This window comes from Poecilia formosa, unplaced genomic scaffold, assembly GCF_000485575.1.
Source record: "Poecilia formosa unplaced genomic scaffold, Poecilia_formosa-5.1.2 Scaffold26, whole genome shotgun sequence".
Taxonomy (NCBI): Eukaryota; Metazoa; Chordata; class Actinopteri; order Cyprinodontiformes; family Poeciliidae; genus Poecilia; species Poecilia formosa.
Window position 1 is genome coordinate 307,259 of NW_006799965.1, and position 18,978 is coordinate 326,236.

The 18,978-nt window shown below is 39.7% G+C and overlaps 2 protein-coding genes across 7 annotated transcripts in view; both read left to right on the forward strand.

Moving 5' to 3' along the window:
* The first annotated feature begins 1,812 nt into the window (after positions 1–1,812).
* dele1 (DAP3 binding cell death enhancer 1) lies at positions 1,813–8,021 on the forward strand. Of its 2 annotated transcripts, none has more exons than XM_016669567.1 (12): positions 1,813–1,982; positions 3,204–3,321; positions 3,731–3,827; positions 4,161–4,305; positions 4,485–4,658; positions 4,772–4,839; positions 4,946–5,036; positions 5,136–5,278; positions 5,917–6,075; positions 6,644–6,736; positions 7,082–7,208; positions 7,303–8,021. In XM_016669567.1, the coding sequence occupies exons 1-12, from the start codon at positions 1,952–1,954 to the stop codon at positions 7,524–7,526; spliced, it is 1,470 nt and encodes a 489-aa protein (XP_016525053.1). In that variant the 5' UTR covers positions 1,813–1,951; the 3' UTR covers positions 7,527–8,021. The 2 variants fall into 2 exon arrangements, with proteins under 2 accessions (XP_016525053.1, XP_007548287.1); XM_007548225.2 differs by having other exon boundaries at positions 1,816–1,982; positions 7,052–7,208.
* Positions 8,022–8,607: 586 nt separating this feature from the next.
* Positions 8,608–18,978, forward strand: part of apbb2a (amyloid beta (A4) precursor protein-binding, family B, member 2a) — a 42,515-nt gene continuing 32,144 nt past the window's right edge. For 2 of the 5 annotated variants that reach the window (XM_007548227.2, XM_016669569.1), the window contains exons 1-7: positions 8,609–8,987; positions 12,767–14,073; positions 14,730–14,938; positions 15,830–15,973; positions 16,225–16,310; positions 16,923–16,983; positions 18,545–18,691. In XM_007548227.2, the coding sequence (XP_007548289.1) occupies positions 12,798–14,073; positions 14,730–14,938; positions 15,830–15,973; positions 16,225–16,310; positions 16,923–16,983; positions 18,545–18,691 (1,923 nt within the window). In that variant the 5' untranslated portion in view covers positions 8,609–8,987; positions 12,767–12,797. Of the gene's footprint in view, positions 8,988–9,336; positions 9,454–9,905; positions 9,962–11,229; positions 11,530–12,766; positions 14,074–14,729; positions 14,939–15,829; positions 15,974–16,224; positions 16,311–16,922; positions 16,984–18,544; positions 18,692–18,978 lie in introns of those variants that run through there. The other 3 variants (XM_007548230.2, XM_016669568.1, XM_007548226.2) reach the window with 3 other exon arrangements.

The following is an 18,978-nucleotide window of genomic DNA, read 5'->3' on the forward strand; positions in this document are numbered from 1 at the left end:
CTGCTCAATTAGTCAGCTCTGGTGGGAGTCCCTTTTCAGCTCAGGCCGATGTTTTCCATATTGCTTTGACAAATATAGCCTCAGGCAGACCAGTAAACAGTTTCTGGCTGTGCAGAGACCCTGCTAACATTACATTCTACTGCAGGCGATTCGCCCGAGGAGGAAGTGAAAGACCTGATGATTGCGTCACCATGGCAACAGGGCAAGGAGTGAGTCACTCCAAGTTGGACCTGACATCACAAGTGCATATCTCATCCTTTGTGCCGTCCTGTTTTGTCCAGGCCCCTCTTGACTGGAAGACGCTGTGGTTCCAGTAAGATGTTGGAGACTGCGTCACGTTTTTAATCACCCGGATGGGCAAAGTAAAACAACTGGTGAGCCTCAATCCAGAAATGAATCAGAAGGTTTCTAATTATTCCCCACTTTATCGACCTTTTTTATCTGCAGAGAAAATCTTCAGAAATAAGCATCAATGCATCCTGAGGGTCTGTGAGTCAGCAGATCCAGAAGAAAAGTTTAAGACTTGCAAAGCCAATGGGGGTTTATTCCTAATCAGACTGTTAGAGATAGTGATGACTGGTCTTACTATTTTTACCAATAATGATGGAACATTATAAAAAAAGGGAGGGTGGGGAATCAAAATGCACATTCCCATACACATGTGAGTTTGGATTGGAGATTTGGGGCTGCAAATATCCATATACAACAAAAATAAATATTCTAACTAAATTCTTCAAAAGAATAAGATAGAAATTGAAGATTTTCTTAATATTTTGGCCAATTTTTTTGACTGAACTCAAATAGCGGTGGTTACATCACATATGCACATTTACATACCATAAAAAAGATCTCTCCAGACTAAGATGTCCTTAATTTCATCTCAAAAGACCTACTTTAGGACTGTTTTCTAATTTTGGTTAAAAATATTACAAAAAAATGTCCATTAAAAAAACATTATGACATGACTAATAACTTTTATGTAGTTATCACATATTTTTTTACAGCTACATAGGTTGTTAGGGTTGGAGTAAGGCTATAATTTAAAACATTGCTTGAGTTGTGTTTGTAAGTTGACAGTTTTCTGTATGAAAACTATGAATAAACATGCGACTTATTAACTTTTGTGGGTTTTGCAATGCAGTTTGCATTGCAATTTGTTTATTTATAGTCCAGCTTGAAGACAACATATTGAAAATGCTTACCAAAAATTAGATTCATTCTGCAAGTCATTTTTTATATTTGTCTGGTCCTCATAAGTAAAACAAATGAAGAAATAGGGAGAAATTTAAAACAGTTCTTCAATTCAGCAAAAAATATTACAAAAGAGGTGATTTCCAAAGAGGTTTAGCGTCACAGAGACTTTTTCAAATCGCAGATGAATCAACAGAATGAGGAATAATCTGAAGTGTTGTGTCAGGGCTTTTATTTTTTTTTTTTAATTTATTTATTTTTTTTTTCAATTTTAAGAAATATGTCTTTCAGATGTTGTTAATTTGCTGTACAACGGGATTTTCAGGGATATTGCGCCTTTCTTAGCATTTCTCTTGCCAAGGTTTCTTGTTTGCTTTTGATAACACGGTGTAACTAATTTTGCTCACTAAATTGCACCGTGTAAAGAAAGTCAGATTTTTTTTTTTTGCATTCTCATGCGCTTTCCTTCCCGCTGAAATTCCCCGATTTACCAATAGGTGGTGCAATGATTCTGCATTGCACCACTTTCTCAAACTTTCACGGTTGCGTCACCTGCCCTACTTCCGGTTTTCTTGACTTCCGACACATCTCGTGACAGCTTTTTATTATTGTTTTTTTTTTTTTTTATTTGCCACCAAACAAAGAGGGATAAACAGCGACTGCTGCCTGTTTATAGCGCTTCGGAAGCGATTCTTTATCATTAAACATGTATTTTCCGTAATAAGCCAGTAGTTAAAGCTGCACCAAAGGACGAACCGGGATGTGGAGAGTTCAAGGTTTAGTCGGAAGAGGTGAGAGAAATGTCATTGATCCTTTAGAAGTGAAAGTTTTTATTTTACACTTTTATCTTGTGCCGTTTTTATTGCTAGCTAGTTACAGGTAAACTCGTACTAATTATGCTTTCTGTGTAGCATTTTTAACGTTGACGTGCACTATTTTGCATTAAAGCAAGTCATAGCTTGCTTTCTATCCTCTTGAAGGTTTATTTTTGTTCAGTGAAGTTAACTTCCTGCCTTCCTGCCTAGCCTAATTTCATCCTAATTTCTATCCAGTACAATAGGCGGAGTGTGAGCAAGAACAAGACAGTGTTTTATATCAAAGAAAAACATAAAAAACTACTGAGCAGGGTAAGCACTAGAGAGTGAGGAACATCGGTTTGAAGGTCTGTTTAAGAAAATCAAAGAAACACCAGAAGTACATTCAGATTAAACAAACACATATTGTAGATTTTAAGGAAAATCCACAAATGGTTCAAAGAAGCATAACAACCAGCTATGGATAGCAAGTTTTGTCTAATAGCCGAAAAATCCTATTGAATTACAAAAAAAAAAAAAAAAAAAACATTTTCACAAAATTGGTCTTAAGCCTATATTTAGAGTAGAAAAAAAATCAAGGGTTAGGGGTTAGGGGTTAGGGTTAGGGTTATTACAATAACCCTAATTATATTGTAAAATATTACAATATTTTGTAATATTGTAACTACAATATTACAAAATATTGTAGTTCAGCCACTACAATATTTTGTAGTGGCTGAACAGGATTTAAAGTGATTCAGGTGCTGAAATGTGTTGTAAATGTTTCTGTTTTACTTTCACAGACATGATTAGGGTTTTACAAATCCTAATTTATGTTTTAAGGAATATTTTGCCAGTGTATGATGATCCTGTCAGGATTTTAGCAGTCTAAGTATTTTTCGCACTCCTCCTGGCTCTGCAACTTTTACCGTGAATGGTATATTTCTGCACATAGCAATGGCAGCTCAGGAAGGAGGAGGAGGAGGAGATCGATCTTTTCACAGAAATACATATTTTTGTAAAAGTTACATAATTGTAGCTTTAATGGCTTCCAGAGCCATGTTTGTAGTTTTATTATTTAGGACTACAAAGTGCATGTTGTAGCTCTGGGGATTTAATAAGCTGTTTATCTATAAAATGAAAACTTGGATATTTGAGTTTAACTGAGTAACTTGCTGTTTTTTTTGTTTTTTTTTTCACCACTCTGCCACCATGCAGCACTCCATCGTTGCCATGGCAGTGGTACCTTACGACTCCCCCAGAACCACCATGTGGAGGACGAGGTCATCAGTGGCTCAGCTGCTCTCTCTACTTCTCGACACTCCTTCGACAACAGGTGCCTTCCCCTTCATTGCTTCTGTTTCAGTTTTTCACTTCGTCCATGCTTTGACGACAAGATTATTGGTTTTAAAATAATAACTCTGCAGTTTAAACATTTCTATTTTTTTTTCCTCCAAAGCTGTTGGTACAGTTATTTAATTCATGAGGTTTGGATGAATTTAAACCTCAGATACAGACTTTTTCTCTCCTTTAGCCACTGTTTGAACCTGTTGCATCGATGCAGACTCATTTTCAGCTGCTTGCATCAGCCAGCATCATCGGCGTGTGTGTTTTAGTATAAGCAGCGTTAACGGGAAGCAGAAATAAACCGAGCCAGCTCCAACTGAAAATTCCCGACATTGTGTACTGTGAGATGGAAAAAAAAAGAGATGTATCTTTTTTTTTTTTCTTCTGTTAATATGCAGATCCCAGGAGGATGATGGGAAGAAGAGGAAGAAAGAAAAGACATTTCAGTTTCATGCTGAACTTCGAAATTACACAGCCCTGGATGCTGTGGGATGGGTAGGTCTTAATCAAAGATTCATATCTCTAGATATCAATAATTACCCAAGGATATGTTTGTGTTTAAAAAATATATGTTCCAATATCGAGTTTGTAGTAATTGGCTTGTGGTAGTTTATCAGAAAGACGTAAAAAGTGTACACACTGAAAGTCTGGCTTTCTGTTTGACAGAAATCAGCAACCAGAGGACTAATTTTAATCGCACTAACGTAAAACCAGGAAGTGAAAGCCCCTGAGCTTAGTGCCACAATGCTGACCACTTCTGGAATACTTTCAGGGTTTCCTAGCACAGAGACAGTGGAGATGTTCTCGTGACAGTGGGTTTCTCCACAGGGAGCGGTGGCAGTGCTGTTTATGCAGATCTGCAGAAGGATCCACTCCAGGTTTTCTTCAGGCAGCGAGCCCAGTCCCAGCGCTGGAACGCTGACAGCTCCCCCGTCCCTTCAGAAATGCGGATACCGCGTTCTGCTGGAAATTTGTGAGTCTTTCTGGCACCATTGTAGTAGTACACCCACACCAACTAAACTCTGATATTATTACATTAAAATCACTGCCAAAATTCATGAGATGTTTAACAGTCTCCATCCCATAACCCCTTTTTCCTATACCCTCGTGTGGTCAGTATTCCAACGCAGAAGTGTTGTTTGTTGTCAGCAGTATCAAGACGTGACGTCCTGCCCAGAGGAAGAAATGTCTTGTGTCTCCAGGCTGTGCCAGAGGGACAGAATCAAGATCAGTCCCCATCTCAAAGCAGCAACAGCAGTGGGACTTCTGACAGTTCCCTCTCCGACCACCAGGAGGAGCTCTTGGGCAAGGATCCACTGACGCCTGGTTTGTTCTGTGCTTTAATGTCAGATTCTGTAGAATGATGCCACTCTTGATGTTTTTGTACAAAATTTGATGAGGATGGAGTTTGATACATTTTATGCCTCTGACACACACAGAGGAACCACATTTGAGTTCTCCCCTGCAGACTGAGATCAACCAAAAACGCACAGATAACAAAGACAAGGTGAAACTTTGGAAAGATCGTCTTTTTCAAGTATTCATTACCAGACCCAATCGAGTTGAAATCTTATTTTTTATTGTTGTATCTTTATCTTTGTCTGTGTTTTTAGGAAGTGTCAGATAACGAGAGGCTGACAGAAGCAGCGCACAACCTCAGAAGTGTGGGAGACACCAGCGTACCCGTAATCCTGAACATCATTGGTAAAGATTTAATTGAGAAATTCAGCTCAGAATATCACCCAGACCTTCATGTGTAGAAACCTTTGTCCATTTGTTTCTCTTTCTCTGTGGATGCAACAGGTCTAGAAAGTGCCAAGAGAGAAAACTATGAGGAAGCTTTCTGCTGCTTTCTAGCTTCAGCTCAGCATGGCTACAACAAGGCGCAGTTTAACACGGGGGTGTGCTATGAGAAGGGAAGAGGAGTCAGAAAGGACAAGGAGAAGGTGAGACCATTGTTCATTTTTATGATACTTGCTAAGTATTGACACAATAAAATTAGCAAAAAAAAAACCCAAAACAACAATTCTTATAATATCAGTTAAATCAGGCCTATATCATAGATGACCATAAGAAAAACCAGAAATGCAGTTCTTAAAATATAAATATACCGGATGTTGTGTGTCAAATCCTAAACTTATTTATTGGAAAGTCAATGTACATGTTATCTATATTATAGAGTCCAGTCAGAGCTGAAGCACATTCTGAAACTGAGTAAAATATTAGTTTTTATCTCTGTTATACATCACATTAGTTGAATTTGTTTTATTAATGTGAAAGATGTTAATGCTCATTCATTCCTCTATTCCTTAAAAACTGTTTTGTTTAAAAAAACAAACAATAAGGTTACTTACACCTGTGCACCTGTTTTGGTTTTATTAACATCCCCCCCATTTTTCAAGCCCTTAGTTTCTCTTTTTAGTTACAGTTGACACTTATCCCAACGCAGGTCATATTTAATTTAATATTTTTAATTACATTTAATCTGAACCTATGTCTGTGTATTAATGTATTTATTTTCATATTAATTTATTCACTTTGAACCTGATTTTAATATTTTAAGTGTTTGTCTTTTCTCTGTAAGGCTCTTCACTACTACAAGCTTGCGGCCATCAGTGGCCATAAACAAGCTCAGTATCGTTATGCAAAGCTGCTGCTGGCCAACAGGGGGCATCAGAGTACAGAGGAGGTGGACACAGCCATTAAGTTACTGGAAGAAGCAGCTACAGCTGGGCTCACAAAGGTACAAATCAAGACAGGGATTCTGTAAAAGTTCAAACTCTCTATGTGATAATCTTTGCAGCTACAGTATTGAAATACTGTTACGTAATTAATGAATAACTTACTTTATTCTCTTGTCTTTTAGATTTACTGAACTTTTTCATTAAAATTATGCCATTTTCAGAGCAGCACAGCTGTAGATAATATAACTAAGACAACTGATTCATTTGATTTTATGTTGATTTAATGTGTGGTCAGTCACACCATTGTGGCAGGTTAGATGATTTTTCTTTTTCTGTTGTGAAAAACAAAAAATAATTAACTTCAAAGCATTCATAAAAGCCCAAATTTCAAGAATATTTTTATTGTTTAAAAATCTTTAGTTATCTAACTTTACTAAGAGAAATTATAAACACCACAATTAAGCATATTATGCTTATGAGGTTGAATAATTAAGAAAAATGTTGGGATCACAGAATATTTTTTTTTTAATTATTATTATGGCAGCTTGTCTGGACTTAATTATTCTATAAATATAATAAGACAAGAACTTCTTAACACAACTTTTTTTTTCCTTTTCTGTTGTTTAGGCCCAGATCTGCCTGGCCTCTTTTTACTCTCAGCATCCTGCCAAAAATGTGCACAAGTCCATTCAGTACCTGAAGATGGCAGCAGAGAGTGGAGTGAGTCCCCTTCTAGATAATTCCACTGTAGTTGTTTGTCAGTCGCTTTTACTGGGACATTGCCCTCCCCGTCCTGGTGCATTAGAAAAGTTTACTACAGACATATGTTACTTCATTAGGATTTTGTACAACTTTCTGTTTCAGCTTTGTTTGTATACTTTAACTGTCTTTTACTTATTATTACTCTTGCAGAATTTCACTGTGTTGGTTCATTTAAAATTGTACCTGCAATGCAAGTAACTCATGAAACCTGTTTGTTAATTTCTGGACCAAAATGAAGCTTATAAAACTTAAACTGATTGTTTTTGTGCTCAGGACAACTCGGCTCTGTTCTTGTTGGGTCAGTGCTACGAAAGCGGCATCGAGGTGCAGCAGAATTTAAAGATGGCAGTGGAGTTTTACAAGCGAGCCGCACAAGCAGGAAACAAGCAAGCAAAGAGACTACTGACGCCTCCTGATAATTCATACGGGGGTAGGTTCAACTGATCAATAGGAAACATGTATTTCTCATTGTTGATGTATAATGGCTGTTTTTATTTATTTTTTTCTCACACTTGATAATGTAGATGTAGCAATGCGCTCCATCCGATCAGCTCCCTGCTTCTCTGTGGCCGACAGCCTGCGCCAGCCGCTTTCTTCTCTGGCCCATCGTGCCCAGTCCAGTCTCCTCTCTCACTCGTGGAGCACCGGCAGCCTGTGTGAACCTCCGTCACTATCCTCCACACGTGTTCACCTCCATCCGCCCGGCACAGAAAGGGGAGTTTGCCAGTGGACAGTAGGGATAGGATAGGAAGAAAACAAAGCCAAGCTACATGCACAAGGAATGTACTTCAGTTTGAATGTGGCATCGTTGAAAGGAAAGGGTCAGTGTTTTGTGTCTATATACTGTGAGGTCTGAATATGTTTGTGTTTTTTTTTTGTTTATGTCTGAAAGATGGTTAGAAAACAATCTGACAGCTTTAGTTTTTTTTAAGGCTATGAATGTCTTTATTTGTCCTCTAATGTGCAAAACCCTTCAGATTACCTTTGGTTGGGTTTCTCTGCTTCCGCACAAGTAGGATTAATCTCTTCAAAAGAACTACAGTTACCAGGAATAATGCTAATCTCCGCTGTGTTGTATCAGTGTCATATTTCTAGCCACAACCTTTGTGTCTTTTATTGTAAAGCAACCATTTCAGAATTTTCCCCTCTGCCAACCATGTTAACCAGCTGTGCCAGTGTTGATTTTGAGGAGGATGTTTACTCTGTGAAACGCACAGTTTTAAGTAAAAAACTTTTTTAAAAATCCAACTGAGTTTCTGACTTTCTGTGAAAGTCTATGATATCTAATTTGATTAAACTTAAATAGCCTCTGTGCATGCATGGGTTCTCTTTGGGTACTTTGGCGCCCACACCAATGTACCCAAAGCATTCAAAAACATGACTTTATTTTTAATTAATGGAAACAATTAATTGGTCTTTCTAATTTTTATTTTGCTATGAGTGAGTACATATGCTTGTTTGTCCTGTGATGGACTAGTGACCTGTCCAGCCTCTCACCCAATGACCACAGGAGATGGGCACCAGAAGACAATGTATGAACAAACTAGGTCTCACAATTTGGCATTAATGTAAACAACCTTTTATTTTATAATACCGTTTCTATAGTGTCCAATCATCCACCTATTCATCTATAAATTAATTTTAAATCTTTTTATCTACGCTGTAAAATGTTTACTGACAATTTTGTAAATTAGGTCTGAAGAAGGGCGGAAATCTTAAAACGAAAATGTGTTGGAGCCTTGGAACAAGAATAGTTTGATTCTTGCCTGGCTCTTTAAGAGCAGCCGTGTGTGTTCAGTGTGCTGCGTGATGTAACAGCCCCGATGATGTGTGATTTCATTACCTGAGTTGCAAACTAACTCCAGTAGATTTATTATTACGGCTGCGTCCCTCCGCTTCGTGCTCCCAGCGTCTTCCGTTCGCGGCTCCTATTGGCCGGCTGCGCTGAGAGAGAGACGGAGAGGGCTCCACAGCGCCACGCCGCGCAGCTCCGGGGATCATCTGGCGCAGAGAGAGAGCGCAAAGCTCGGCCGCCAGCAGCGCAGCGAGCCGCGGGGCTGGTGAGGGCGGAGGGATGATGTGATGCGGGCGGCCCGGCTCAACGCTACGGGCAGGACTGGCACTTAAAAGCAGCGCTTGACACCGGCCCACTACTTTGTGTCTCGTCGTCGTGAGAAGGGAAGGGAGGCGCGGACAGCTGAGCGAAGCGGTGAGTGGATGTAAATAGATGCTCTAACTGGGATGCACTCCCCTCCCAGTGCGGCGGTGGTGATGGGGCTGAAGAGAGAGAAGAGATGCGAAAGATCTGCTGCGTCTGCCCTGAAAATTAGACCCTAGATTTCGCTACAGCACCACCTTTACTTTTAATTCCTGGCATTTTATGTACGCGAGATTAGATCAGGTTGTCCCTGGTTTCTCACGGAGGGAGTTTACGGAGGCTGTAAGAAAAGCAGGCGCAGGAATACTCCACCCATGACATCATCGACTTTTGCAAGTTCAATTTCTCCCCAGCTTGTGCTTTCATCTGTTGCATTTCTTCTTCTTCTTCTTTTTCCTAGAAGCAGAGCAGCTCAGAGTTGAGGGAGGAGACGCGTCATAACTAGCTGGTTTCCTCTAAAATGTGACATGATTAATCCAGGAAGCCTGTTTTTGAAATTAGCTAATAAAATCTTCAGGTAAAAACACTCTTATGAGTGCAAATTGATTAGGAATCAACAGAAGATTCTGATGTTTTTCTCCACAGTTATAGAGACGATGGTAGAATATGTATGTCAAAAATATTGCATTTCGTCTTTTCAAGTACATTTGTGAGAAAGGTCATGACAGGTGGGGGGGATTTCCTTATAAACTCAAATTCGAATATATGTTACAGTTTAAAAGCATTTAAACTCAGACTGAGATGATGTTCAGAGATTCTGCTGGTAACATCTTTCCATCTCCTGAATAACTTCCCCTGGCATGATGCACAGCAGATTTATTGAGGGCGACTTTGCAGGAAACATAACAGCCTCTTTGTGTTGACTGTGTCCCACTGTCCTGCAAACTGCTGTGTCATTCTGCTCCCTTTCTCCCTGTAATAACCCTCCTTTCTCCTCCTCTCCCTGCATCCTGTCTCTGCCCCACTTAGCCCGTAACTACCAGAGACCTGTCTGCATCGCGGAGGGGAGGGTTTCAGGCGGAAAGGTCTGCTGTTTGTGTGTTGACTGATGATGCAGTTTGTCCACATGATCAGTAACGACGTGAAGCTACAATAGTTTTTACTGACATTTTAACCATTTTATTTCATCGGTTTGTAGAATTTACTCTATACAATGTCACTTCACCAAAACTCTTGAGAACTTTTAGAAATTTGTCAAGTTGCCACCAAAAACCTACATATAATTTATTGGGCTTTTAAGTGACCAACCATCACACAATACTGTGTAATTGTGAAGTGGAAAGAAAATTTGATTTTCAAATTTACATTAAAAAATGTTGGCATGCATTTTGTTGTCAGTCCCCCTGAGATATTATGTTATAGAGCCTGCAGTCTCTAATTATAGTGAATACTAATTTTACAAACTTTACACAAATATATTTTTGTTTATTCTTTGTGAAATCACTCATTTTCTGTTGCATCCATTTTCATATCCTGCCACATATTCTGAATCAGATTTATGTCTCCACTTTGAGTAGGCCATTCTCACTGAACAATATGCTTTGATCCAAACCAATCCATACGTCTGGCTTTATGTTTAGGCTTGTTGTTCTGCTAAAATGTGAACCGTCATTCCCAGCTTCAAGTCTTTTGTGCCCTCTAACATGTTTTATTTCAGGATTGACCCATTTTCCCATTAACATTGATCAGTTTCCCTAACCCTGTTAAGGAAAGCTCCTCCACAGCATCATGTCTCTTACTGTGGAGACACTATGTTCAGGGAGAGGCTGGTGTCAGTTTTCCTGCACCCATGCAGGCAGTAACAGTTCAGTTGTATCCTTATCTGACCAGACCAACTGTTCCATGTTTGATGTATCCTGTAAACTGCTGGAAGTAAGCTCCTTCTTATTGCTATCTTTTTTCTTGTCACACTTCTATAAAAGTCAGGTTTGTGAAGAGAAAAACTAATAGTTGTCTTGACAGTAGATCTCTGCAGCTCCTCCACGTTGGCTGTTTTTTTTTTCTTTATTAATGCTCCTCTTATGTGGGTGTCAGATTAGATGGATTGCTATATCATTTTAGGTTTGAAATTTAGCCATACTCTTTCTATTTCAGGTGATGACTTAACGAGGGATCTCCAACCGTAGTCCTCGAGGATCTACTGTCCTGCGGCTTTTCAATGCGTCCCTGTTCTTACACACCTGAATCAAATGAATGGCTCATTAGCAGGCATTTGCCAAGTTTGATGGCATGCTGAAGGGGCAGTTCAATCAATTTATTCTCTGACCTGTGTTAGAGCAGGGATGGGTCTGAAACATGCAACACAGTAAATTTCGAAGACTAGGGGTGGAGACCCCTGACTCCATGGGATGTTGAAAGCTTGGGTGATTTTGTTGTGTCTGAACTTGCTTTAAATCTCTCCCTGACCTGTCCAGGTCCAGATACCAGGTCTGGTCTCTAATAATCTCTAAAAAAAAAAAACTCAGAGTCTTTCACAGAACAGCAGGATTTATAGTGAGCTTAGATTAAAAAGAGATTGGCTCTATTTGTTAATCAGGTGACTTCTGGGGGCAATTGGTGACACGAGGTTGTATTCAGAGGAATCGAAGTAAAGGTAACAGAATACAAGTACTTGACATAATTTACAGGCTTGTATTTTTAACACATTTTGAAAAAACTAAAACAATGAAGTTTGAAGTTGTAAAGTGACAAAATGTGGGAAAAGTTCAAGGGCTATAAATACATTTGCATGGCATTGGAAAGTATGTTTTTCATCTAAAGTCAAGAGCTGATCTGTTGGCTGAATTGGTATTTAATCCAGCATGACAATAAAGGTTTTGTTGTGACAGTGGAAACCTTGGTGCCGGTAGTTTGAACCTGTTGATTGTGTTTGAGACACAAACCCGCAGATGAACACAGATTCAGCACTGACAGGTTGTTGTGTGGCTCACGGGAACAACACGGCCGCCACCCAGGGGGGCGGGTGCAGATAGAGGACCCGCAGCAGCATAATGCACCGTCTACATATTCTGCTCTCGTTTCAATTCTGCCCCGGCTTTTTTCCCATGATAATGACATGCTTTAAAATCTGCTGTGCTCGAGTTTTCCATATCTTTAAGACAAAAGGGCTGTGATGACTGCAGCAATGTTTGAGCCGGGTTTGTTTGTGATTAGGTGGCAGGATGTTTATCCGTTTGGTTTGCGTGTCTAGACATGTTTACCCGACTGCTTTTCCAAAGGGGTTACAGGTGGGTTAGTTAGTGATGTAACCCATATTTTGTATGTGTCACGCCTTTGATTGGAATATTATTCTACCACTCTCTTTGTTGCTATCAAGCCATCTTTAGTCCGCAACGCAGAGCTGATCCACCCAGAGATAAAAGAGACAGCTAGTTAGCAGGACTGCCTGACACCTCTCTTCCCCACAGGCCAGCTTTACTCCTCAGCTTCCCCTTTGAAAGTGAGTCCTGATTTAATGGATCGAGAGTCTGAGTCATTCTGGGCATCATGCGAGTCTATTTCAGCGTTGTGACTTTGATGCTGTATTTCTCAGCTCTTCGTCTCTTTCTACAGGATCTTAGCAGTGTCTTAATGTGTTCTTTTTGAAGCCTGTTTAAGCTGCAGCCAATGAGATGTGATATCAGACACTGAATTAATAATCAGAGATGCTCCAGTAAGAGGTGTTGTGGCCGATTTTCAATCACAATTTGGGACAGCTGTGACCTGCTGTTATGAAATTTAGATTTTTTTTAAAATTTATTTATTAAAACAATCTTAATCTAGTATAAAAGTGTGTGCTTCAGTTTAGTTGACAGCTTTCTTTCTTTCTGTTGCTCTCCATCTCCCAACAGCTCCATCCTTGCGGTGTATTTCTAGTCAGACATGATGTCAGTACAAACTCCGCCCCTCTCCCGTTCTGGCTCCACCCCCTCCACTGGGGGTCTGGCAAATCGCAGTACACCCTCAGCCACCCCTCCCACCTCTCTGAGTCTTCGCTCATCTTACAACCAGCTGCTTGGTCGCGACGTCATCAAGGAGTCGATGGAAACCGGGAGCTCGGCCACTTTGCCCAAGAGCCGTCAGAGGTATGCCATGACCACTGTGCGGAGTGCCATGGGGATAAGTGACAACTTTGCTCTGTCCTCTAAGTACCAACCAGTAACCAGAGGAAGAGGACTCCCAACCAAGTCCTCATCCAGTTCTGCCCTCTACTCTTCCTCTTCTTCATCCTCCTCCTCCTTCAACACAACTAACCCCAAACTAGCCAAGAATGGAGCTAACATGCAGAGGCGAGCTGAGAGCCAGCAGCTACAGCTGAGCAGGGCAAATACTGTGGAGAAAATTCACAATGATCTCTTCAATAATCCGACTTCAGATTGGCTGGAGTTTGGGAAGGACAACTCTCAGCTTCCTCCGTTTCGTAGAAGAACCAAAAGCTTTTTGGAGTACCACGGCAAATGCTGGGATCTGGACCCCAGTTGGGAAAACAAAGAGGGGAAGGAAGAAGAGGAAGAGGAGAAGAAGCAGCTGCCTGCATCCGAAAAAGAACAGGACAGCCCTGCCAAAGAAAGAGACAGTCAGAAGGAGGAGAAGACCAACTGCAAGCAAAACGGTCACGAGGAAAAGGATAACGTGGAGTCTGTCGTGGAGGAAGACGAGGAGGAAGATGAGCCCACCCCAACGCCGAGACAGCCCCTACTGCCGGTAGTGGTTGAGGCGCCTCTTTCCTCCACCTCCTCCTCTTCTGCAAACAGCCCAGAATGGGTGTCAGACAACCTCAACCACCTCCAGAATCAAGCCCCAGCGCCAATTCGAGAAGAGCTGTGTCCCCAAGTGCAAGCTAGTCCACGTAGTCCTGCAAAGCCAACTCGAACCTCCCAGCCCCGGGTGATCAAAGTGGAGTTGCACCCCAACAACGAGAATCAGTTTTTGCAGCAATACCCTCCATTCTCCCCTAAGCAAGCCAGAGCTGCTGAAAAAAGCACCCCTACCAAGAATTGGGTATCTCCGCCCCTGCAGGAACCGGCGCCAGAGACGGGCCTTCCTAAAGTGGGCCTGAAAATGGATTTGACTCCTGACACACCATCAGAGGATGAAGACTCCAGCTGGACCACTCTGTCTCAAGAGTCACCCTCTCCACAGAGCCCAAATGAGACAGGTTTGTTATGTTTATCCTTTCATCCGATTTTTTTATTTAAAGAATTTTAATTTCTTTTTCCTCCTCTAATCATACCCCAATTGCACCATCTTTCCTCTATATCCTTCTACCTCCATTTGACAGATCTGTAATTTTACAAAGACACACTTTAACCAAGCAAGGTACTACAGCAATAATGTTGGAGGCTTAAAGGCCCCCTTGAGCAGCCTTATGGTGCAGAGAGGAAATACGGTGTTATAGAACAGGATGCTGCAGAGAGAAGGGCGTGAAAAAGCAGAGAAGAATTGGAGGGGAGGGGATTTTCTGGCATGTATGTTAAAGTATTATCTCGCTAATATTAGGGTATACAGAGTAACATAAAGCCAACAGAGAGAAAGCAAGACTGATTGGTGACTATTGGGCCTTGCCACGGGTTATGAGCTCAGGCTTTGCCATGACAACAGAAACTGAACACACACAGACTATTAGTGATATTTCAGACTATTAGTGATATTTATCCTCTGTGTTCTTATTTCTATCTGTGGTGTTTTGTATTGACTGAACACTTGCATTACAAGGCCTTATTGAGCTTATCTATGAGCGTAGTTCCTTTGTGTACATTTTGATGATATCCTCATGTGTAATATATGTAACTGCATATCCCTGTCATCCATCAGCAGATGTATGGGCTGAAGGGGATCTGCCCCCAGGCTGGCGGGAGATCTCAGACTCATCCGAAGTCTATTTCTGGCACGTTCCCACCGGCACTACACAGTATGACCGACCCGTTGCCTCTGGAAACCAAGATACCACTTCTAGCAATGCGCCAGACTCTGAGCATGACCCACAAAAAGAAACACAAGACTCCCTTAAGCTACCAAATGAGGTAAGAGGACTGCTAGATGCAAGACATGATAGGGTGAATTTTATGGTGTTTGTGTATTCACAATGCTATAAATAAGTATTTGCTCCCCTATGCATTTCTTCAGTTTTTTTTGTTTTTTTTTGAGACACCTGAACTCTTAAGCATCAAACAAATGTTAATTTTAGACGATTATAACCATAGGAATTACACAATGAAAAGTTTAAACGATGATTTCAATAGTTAAAGGGAGAAAGCTATGTGAAAAACTGCACGCAGTTTTTGGAAAGATCAATTTAATTTCACAATATCTGTAGAATCAAACAGAACCTGTCTGACATTGTAAAGCAGGATAAAATATCTGAAATAGGAAAACATCATGACATCATGTACTAAAGACATTTGCAAATCATGAGTTAAGAAAAATCCGCAGCTCACCAAAACTGGACTAGCAAAACAAAAAGTGTAACATTTTGGGAGGTGCTCATTCTGTAACGTCTGAAGTAAAACTAATATATTAATGGGCGAAAGACAGAATTAAACAGACAAATATGGTGGTATTGGTGATGTTCTGATGGGAACTTAATGAATCGCTTTAACTGATGAAACTGTGAATCCTGCTCCATAGTAAGAAATCCTGAAGAATATTCAGTCATATCTAAAACATAAAGTTGAATAACCTGAGTTTTATCTAATTTGGTACTTTTTGAATTTTATTTTTTTTCTGAAATGTTAATGAAACCCAAACTTATACATGTAGAGGAAAGGACTCAAACATATTTCAAGATTTATGTAGCATATCACAAGGTTCTTTTGGTTGAAGCTACACAATAGTGATGCTGTTTGATAAATGTCAGTTTGTTTCGATGCATTACTTCTTTGTGTTTTGTTGCATCTTTTCTTTCTTGTTTCCAGCGCCCGAGCAGTTTGATATCTGACAGCTCAGTGGAGCCGGTCCCTTCTCCGTCTGGTTCCTCCCCGTCCTCTTCCTCCTCCTCACCCTCCAAAGGCCTCTTCTCTCCCAATCCAGTTCTCAGCACTACCACTCCCACATCAAAAGTATGCCAAATTTTCAATATAATTTTTTTCTTTTTTTTTTTTTTTTTTGCTGGATATATGAACATGGCTTTTAACATATCCAACTAACAGAGAAAATGTGTCTCAAGCTGAATTAAAATAAAATAAAATAAAATAAAATAAATGTTTGCCAGCTGTCACAAAGTAAAGGAAACCAAAACCATTTTTTTAAAAACCTGTCAGAACTCAATCTTTTCCTCCAACAATTCCTGTTTTTTCTCCTTCGTCTTCAGGACTTGAAGGACTATCCAGTTTACCCAGATCCCAGTCTTAAAGCATTTGAAGGAGCTACACTCCGCTACGCCTCTCTTAAACTCAAGTAAGTCATGGACAGATAACCGGCACACTCCAGAAATGTTGGCACTCCTGGACATTTAAGTGTCTTGAGCTAAATTAATCTTTCCTTGTAATAGCACAATCTTACACTGAAAAAAGTGCAACCTTTAATTGAGCACAGTTTTTCAGTGGTAATTTTGTGTTCTTTTTTGCAATCTCGCAAGACACTTACTGCAACTTCAAAGAAGTTTCAAAACAAAAACTACTGAATGAGAAAGAAAAGGAAACATAGCTTAAGCCTGTGACTAAGGGATAAGAAAAGATTCTTTGCTTAAAGAAATTTGCTCATATCAAAAATCAAACCAGTAATTAAAAAAAATTGTCTTGACCCGTCTCAAATAAAGCTGCACAAAAACCCACATTAAACTATGCTAAAGTTTTCAGTGAGCACAGTGACTGGAAAGCTCAATGTAAGACATAAAATGATTTATATTTTAGTTTTAATACATCTGAAGGCATTATATGCACACAACCAACATGTTGAATTTTTTTTAAATTATTTATTTATTTGTGTGTGTGTGCTACACACAGCTTTCACCAGTTTTCTTTGGTAAACTTCTCATGAACATCCCTCATGTCTCATAACTTTCTGCAGCCCTCCAGCTCAGCTTGAGACAGTGGACCTTAACAGCACATTCTCCGATCCAGAGGCAATGGTAAGCTCGCATTATACCAACCAGCAATCTTCTGAAATATATAGGCTTATTATGATGGATTATGCCAGGAATATGTTTCAAAAAGGCATCAAACCTGGTGGGATAATTGCTTATTGTTAACATAAACATTCCAGCTTGAAGGTTTGCCGCCCAATTTAAGAGTTTGGTCATTAACAAGCTTTGTATTGAAGAAGCACCCCAAAAATATTTTGAAAGCAAACATCTGGGGTGGATCAGCACTTTGCTATAAACTGTTGGATAAATTACTTGGAATCTGAGTCAATATAACTGGAAAAAAAGATAACAGAGAAAGCTGGTAACCAGGCACAAAGATGAGCATAATGTGAACAGAAAAATGCTAATGTGCAAAACCTAGTAGTTTGGCACTGTCTCTGGGATGTGGCTTATTTGAATAAGAAATGATGTGACCTTAAAAAACAGTCTGAAGTCTGACATGATGAAAAACAGTGTTGGTTTTTATTTAAAAAATGAATGCGGATTACAACCTTATTATACAGCTTATGGCGATTTGTTGCAGCACATGACCTGAATAACTTCTAGCACATTTGATAATACTTCAAAAATACCAGGTTTGTCCTAATAATGTCACTGACATCAGATAATTAAAAAAAAAAAATAGGTCTTGAACATAACACAAGCAGTTGACATTAACCTTGTTATTTATTAGTTGCTTTCTTGTGGATATCAGGTGTTAATAAATCAACATGAATTACAAGCTTGATTATTAAAGGTTATAAAACTGTTTGGTTTAAAACTGTAAAGCATTGGGTTTCCACTGTAAGTTGCAGCAGTGCAATGCCTGAAAAACAGTGAATTAAGTGAAACTATAAAGACACTATTATTAGCAATCAACACGAGATTTCAAATTCAAATAACTATGATACAGTTTAAATGTTTATTTTTGATAAAATATACATTTCTTATTGCTTAATGAGAGAAACTCACTCACAGGGGTGTGTTTGAAATTACGTAACCCAGATCAGTGTTGGTTCCTTTCTTTCTCTCTATTTTTGTTGCAGCGTCACTTGGTGGTCAGTTTTGAGAAAACAGTTGTTAAGATTTTTAGCGCCCCCTTGTGGAAGAAGTTTAACTAAACCAGCAAAAAGCAATAATGCATATAAGACTATTAAGACTGATTCATGCTATTAGTTTTTTGTATCTTTACCGATTTTATATTTGTCTTATTATTTTTACTAACCTTAATTTTATTACTTAATTCTCATCTTTTTGATGAGATAGATGGAGAGAAAGAGTTCAAAAAGACAGAGGGTGGTTTGTCTACATCAGATTGTGGGCATGTACTGAATCTGATCTGATCCAGCTTGGATCAGATCTGAGTTTATGTGAATTGGGTATCTTTATTTTTTTTTTTTTTGTTTGTTTAATAACATTACTGCCACCTATTCAAATGTGAATATCCTTCTCTAGATACATCTGTAAGTTGCTCATCCAGAGATTGATTAAAAAAAAAAAAAAAAAAAAACATTACACTCGACAAGCCCAGATCAGCTGAACAAAAGTTGTTGTGTTTCTCTTTCAGTCATTTCCGGTGCGTTCTCTGGGCTGGGTGGAGATGGCAGAACAGGACCTCTGTGAGGGGAGGAGCAGCGTGGCTGTCCACCACTGCATCAGACAACTGTCCTACTGCAGAAGGGATATAAGAGACTCAGCTGGAGTCTGGGGAGAGGTCAGTGTGATTGCCAATAACTGTGCGAAACAAGTGTTTTTGATAAAGTCTACAGCGGAAGTGAACGTTTAAAGAAGAGAGTTACAGGTGATGATGGCAACGAATAGGAAGGCAATGGCAAGAACATGAAACCTCTACAAGTTGAAGGTTTAAAACTAGAATCTTCTTGCTGCAAGCTAATGGAGTGAGCCACCGCAACACCTCGCCTTGGTTCTATTCTGATGTGAAGACAGAAAACGTGGAGAGAGTAAACACTGCTGCAGACTTTTCAATCAATGAGAAACCGT

Coding starts and splice junctions, on each gene's coding strand:
- dele1 (XM_007548225.2), top strand. CDS start 1,952: ATGTGGAGAGTTCAAGGTTTAGTCGGAAGAG. Junction 3,828..4,160: donor CCCTGGATGCTGTGGGATGG/GTAGGTCTTAAT, acceptor GTTTCTCCACAG/GGAGCGGTGGCAGTGCTGTT. Junction 4,840..4,945: donor GCACAGATAACAAAGACAAG/GTGAAACTTTGG, acceptor CTGTGTTTTTAG/GAAGTGTCAGATAACGAGAG.